The sequence below is a fragment of the Mastigoproctus giganteus genome, chromosome 5, assembly GCF_048544385.1.
Source record: "Mastigoproctus giganteus isolate SK-2022 chromosome 5, ASM4854438v1, whole genome shotgun sequence".
NCBI lineage: Eukaryota > Metazoa > Arthropoda > Arachnida > Uropygi > Thelyphonidae > Mastigoproctus > Mastigoproctus giganteus.
In genome coordinates this window covers 237,645,647-237,651,646 of record NC_143579.1, presented here as the reverse complement: position 1 = coordinate 237,651,646, position 6,000 = coordinate 237,645,647, and the positions used below count along the sequence as shown (strand labels likewise).

Sequence of the window (6,000 nt, the reverse complement as noted above, 5' to 3'; positions counted from 1 at the left end):
GTGATATAAACAAAATTCAATCTGTAATTATTATTTCTAAAGAAATTCCATAAATATAACTTATAGAAAAGATCGACTGTTATTCTTTGGCTAATAAAACTAGCAAAATAGTAATAATAATAAACTGACTGAATAAAAGTCAAACAATCAGATTAGAAACATTATTCATACAACAATGAATGAAAAAAAATAAAACCGGAAAGAGAAGTATATATTAAACAATTTTAGACTTCTCATCCTTTCTAGACCTGCAGTGATCAGGAAACCAACTGGTTGGTTATATTTGTTAACAGTAATATCACATGCAGATCTTGAATTCGTAAACACAACAGTAATAAAAGCCAGGTTTAATGTTAAACCCATTTTCATAGCATTCCTAGATAAAACAAATAATAAAACTAAAAGCAGTGGGTTTAAGTAGTATAATGAAACCTCAGAAACTACAAACTAAAATTTTATATAGTTAAACTATACAGAAAATAATAGTTTCACTTAAAGGTACTTTCAATTATTCTGAATGCAAAATAACTCCATTCTCATGGTTTTCAGTAAAAAGTTCAATGCAGAGACCTTTACCTTATTCTGTGATAAACTAATGGATGTGTAAAAATACAAATTCTTTTTTAGAATATACTTAAATACTAAATACGATGAGTGACATACCAGTGTCATTGTGGAAGGTCGTTCGAATGATATGATTATATACAAGCCCGCCTGTTAACTTTGATGACAGGGAAAAAATAATAATAATTCATGTGATATCGTATGATTACAAACTATTGGAAGAGTAACAACTTTCTCTTTCTCTTCCAATGATGAGTATTACAAAAAATTTCAGGATGGAGTTTTTCTCACATTATATAAAATTTTCTTCTTCCTCAGCAGAAACTAACTTCTGCTTGATTGCTTTGGCAGATCTCACAACCATAATATAACTTCTTGCAGATAAGTAAAAATATGCACATCACTTTAGCACTTTTCTCAAATCCTCAGGTAGAGTTCCCATAATACCATTTATATGTGACTGTAGCTTTTCAACAGTTCTTGGTGAAACTGGTAAACTTTCACTTTCAGCAGTATTCTGCAATAAAGTAATAATAAATCAGTTATCAGAATTTGCAAAAATATTCACATAACTTTTAACTTGAGTTAAGTAAATAGTTTAACTAATGTACAAGTTAGTGCATTTGCATAATTTCCGTACACAGCCAACTACACAAGTAGTTAAGAATTGGCATCATTAAGTATATTGTGAATACCTGCACAAATGATGCAAATGTACTAACTTGTACATTAGTTAAACTATTTATGTAACCTGAGGCTTTAGCCCTAAACTATACCGTAATCTTAATTAAAACCATTAAAATATGTGCGAGGAGGGAATAGTTCTGAATGGATTAATATTAATAAACAAGCTAATAGTTGCGCACGAATAGCGGCAACTTTCAATTTACGTCCTCAGTTAGCAATGAGTGAAGAGAAAACATTTAATAAGAAGTAAAGTCGATTCCCGAAATGCAATTCAGTACATGTGGAAACTTTATGTGTGTTAAATTCCAAATAGGGGAAAGGTTGATTGCGAGTTTTGTGTTTAGTACGTAAATGACATATGTCGCCAAAACCCAATAGTGCTTCATTTTGGAGAATTTTGTAATTAGCCTCCAATTTAATTATCATGATAGCTGAATCTATTAGTGGGTTATGATTGTAGGAATGGACATGTTGTGTTAACTCTGTATTAGATAGGTTAGATTTAAAACTATTAAAATGGTAATATGCGTGCATATTAGAGATTTTTAGAAGTACCAAATTTTGTCGTAGCATTGGCATTGAATTAAAGATATATTATTGTAATCCTGTGTGGTGTATTTGTGTGTTGTTCTATATGAATTAATGGAGCCTAATTTATTGTATGAGGAAAAAATTATGGTTATGTTTGTGTTTGTAAAAATCTGTCAGAGTTGTTTTGCGTATTGTCTGTGATAAGGGAGGACAATTTGGGTTCCTTGTTCATTATTATGATGATTGTTGTGATGTGAGTTATTAATTCTGTTTTCAACTCTAGAAATGGTCTGTTTCATTAACTGTAATGAATATTTTCTGCTATGAATTTTTCTGTAAGGAATTTTAGTTCTATAGATTTTATGTATAGCTATATTTAATGGAATTGTGAATTTGGTTAAAAAGAACTGCTTCTTTAATGTATAAAGGATGATGTGAATATAAATATAGAAATTTACTCATATGTGTTTTCTTCTTATAAATCTTGGTACTTAACCCTGTACCAACTTTATAAATAAATAATAAGGTTCAAAAAATTAATTGTTTATCTATTTCCATTTCAAGGATGAATTTAAGTGGTTCGTGTATTGTGTTAAGTGTGTTGAGTAGTATATCGATGGAATTCTCATTACGTATTAAAAGTATGTTGTCCACATATCTCATATATAATTTGATGTTAGAGGGAAAAGGTTGAAGTACTTTCTGTTCAATAGAACCTAAATAAATCTCTGACAATGGGGCTGATATACCCAGACCCATAGGGAGGCCATATATCTATTCATAAACTTTGTCTTGAAACTGAAATTGCTTTGCTTTAAGTAAGAATGATGTAAGTACTAAAATACTATTAATGCTCAGATTAGTGCATTTTATCAAAGTGTCATCCGCAGTTAATAATTCTTTTAAGGCTTGTATTGTAGCTTCTATATGTACGTTCATGTATAAGGAAATGACATCAAAGGATGCAATGCAAGAATATCACTATCTGAAGTGATAAAGGAGGTGATGTGTTTATGTGCTTGTTTAGTGTTATATACCCAAAACCTGGAACACCTCATAAGAGGGAGATAATTTTTACAAGAAATGTTGATAAATCTGCATATATGTGGAATGTTTGAACGATACAATGGAACATAAAGGATAATCCTGTTTATGCAATTTAACAATACCGAAAATGTGAGGAAGAACATTGTTGCTTATATTATTCTATATGTCGTTGCATCTGAAAGAATATGCATAATTTTATCTATATATGTGCTTTTATAAATTATTACAATGGTGTCCCCTTTTATCTGCTTTTCTGTATTATGATGTTGGGATTCTTCATTAATGTAGATATATCAACTGGATGTTGACTAATATTAGACTTGTTAGTTAATTGAGAGTTGAAAATGGCATTAGTTTTATGAATAATCCGATTTCTGGCTGGATGGTTATCAAGTTGGTTTGTATCTCAATTATTGATAATTGAGATACAACCCAATCACTTAGAGCAAAATTAAAGCCATATTCTAAACTGGATAATTCTGTGGTTGAAAACGATTGTATGGAGATGTTTACAACATGTCCATTCCTACAATCATAACCCACTAATAGATTCAGCTATCACAATAATTAAATTGGAGTCTAATTACAAAATTCTCCAAAATGAAGCACTAGTTACTGAATGGTTTCGGCAACATACGTCATTTAACGTACTAAACACAAAACTCCCAATCAACCTTTCCCCCATTTGGAATTTAACACACAAAGTTTCCATATGCACTGAATTGCATTTCACGAATCGACTTTTCTTTTTATTAAACCATTCGCATTTTCTCTTCATACAGTGCTAACTGAGGACGTAAATCGAAAAGTTGCTCGTGCGCAACTATTAGCTTGTTTATTAATATTAACCCATTCAGAACTATTCCCATCTTAATGATTTTAAATCCTTAATGAAATTCTAAATTGTAATCGCATTTATAGTTATGATTATGTACAAATAAGATTCTTACACATTAACCATGTGTTTCTATAATCACATCACATCACATCCAAGCGGATCATTCATGAGGTGAGTGCTGAAAATTAAGCCTATCTTAATACATTAGTCATTATACCACAGCACATAAGGAAGTTCCTAAACCTTGTGATTAGTTGATTACTATTAAGTATTTTAAAATATTTGAATAACTGCTAAATGCACACTTACTAATTTCTCCTTCAGCTTTAAAATTAAATCCACAACTTCAACTTCTTGCTTGTCTTGAATCCATTCTATTAGGTTCTATAAATAAAAACTGACTTAACAAAAATTCAAGAATTAACAAATAATTGCAGATGTAAAAATTAGTGTTACTTTTGAATAAGTACACACATGCATTTAATAAAACAAGCCTCTCACCCAATGATATTCAATAAAATCCAAAGTCAGACCCAAGGATCTTTTTTCCTTTTCAATAGTTGCAAGTTATAAACACTTAAGAAGATTAATAGCAAATACAATCAAAACGCCAAATTTTCCTGTTAGGAATGAAGGGGTAGGCTACTGTATACCAGGAAGACCAAGAGTCACCATAAAAAAATGAAGCTCATTCACATGTAGGATGTGGCTTTATTTCTCACAAGGCCTGTACAGCTGCCTACAGAAAGCATTTTGAGAAACATGATGTATGGGTCAGCAAATAAACTTTTTAAACTTTGCTGACTCATTAAATATTATATTAACTTACTTTATGGTTTTATATTACAAGTAACTCATATTAAAATATGAGCTTCATCTGATTCACTAATATATATATATATTTATAAACATGTTTAATATTTATCAAGCCTGAGATTCAGGAAGTCAGACACATGTGAGTACTAATAGGAAGGGAATGTATGTATGTACGTTATGTACATACATGTTACCGTATATATATATATATATATATATAAGTTATGATGCATACATATGTTTGCTTGGTAACTTCAAGTTATAAAGATTTGAAACGCTTTAGTACATTAAATAATATGGATTTTTTCCCTTTTGCAGGTGGGTGGCATAAACCAGAGGATATGTATTTAAAGGATAGCTGCAGACAGAATATAAGAAATTTCTCTTTTAACCAAAGGATTATTAATAACACATTAAAGTTAGGTTCTTTCTGTCTAACTGCACATCCACTTTGCAGACTCTGTATCAGCAATAATCCATGTTGCAAAGGAACACTACAGGTCACAGCTAGTGAGGTGAATGTTAGCCAATATTTTGAGGCTACTGAAATGTTAAATGTAGCTACTATTAGGAACTGTTTTTACAAAACACAGAAGAACGTGAGAGTGGAAATGACTGATTTATATACGGTGAACAATGCAAAATTTATTTAAATGTTAAATGTTCTTTCATGAGTGTCACAATTAATACATTGGCAGAATATATTGTTGTTCAGGAAGTGAGTGAGGACACACTATATCTGAATTACTGATGGAGAGGTACAAAGGATGGTGATGATAATGTTATAATTCCTTTTCGGATACATCCAATACAGTGTGAAATCTTCACCATTTTTTAATAACACAAAAAAATTACAGATTTTTTTTAAAGAAGGTGAGCACTAAGTCATGGTAATATTTTGTAATATGTGACTACTGTTCTGATATTTTTATTGTTTTACTATAACAAAATTTCAGTATAAAAATATATTTTGTTCACAGAAAAACTTATACCAACATTTCACTGTGTTCACTATTTCAAAAATAAATCAATATACTCACAGCATCAGATATGGCTTCTATATGTAAGGTCTGCAATTTCTGAGCTAAATCTTTGTACCTTGCATTGTACCAGTCTGAAAAATTGGCTGACCTAAAGAATCTCCTAAAAATGAAATTACACAATATATATAATTTTTGTAAATTATAGTATATATATATAAATCAACCTAAAAATTTAATATAAAAATAAATAATTTGTAAAGCAATAAAGAAAAGATTTCACACACATATCAGACATTACGATTTTGGAAAAATTAAACAAATATTGCAAAACCACTGACTCCAAAGAGGTTTTGCAATTTTAATGGCTTAGTGACTCCCAAAAGTAGAAATTATTGCAACTATTCCTACCAACAGGCCACATTCAAAATACTAAATAATATTGTACTACTGTTTATATTTTAGATTCAATCCAAGACAAAATTAAAGGAAAAGAAAGAAAGGAAAAGATAATGAATACATAACTATGAGAGACAG

At 30.1% G+C, this 6,000-nt stretch overlaps 1 protein-coding gene across 1 annotated transcript in view; it reads right to left on the bottom strand.

Annotated features, from left to right (window-relative positions):
- Positions 1-842: 842 nt before the first annotated feature.
- Positions 843-6,000, bottom strand: part of LOC150086309 (protein DENND6B) — a 116,688-nt gene continuing 111,530 nt past the window's right edge. Inside the window, exons 18-20 of the mRNA XM_090373825.1 lie at positions 5,524-5,626; positions 3,977-4,051; positions 843-1,081 (exon numbers count right to left, since the gene is read on the bottom strand). Of these exons, the coding sequence (XP_090229951.1) occupies positions 965-1,081; positions 3,977-4,051; positions 5,524-5,626 (295 nt within the window). The 3' untranslated portion in view covers positions 843-964. The remainder of the gene's footprint in view (positions 1,082-3,976; positions 4,052-5,523; positions 5,627-6,000) is intronic.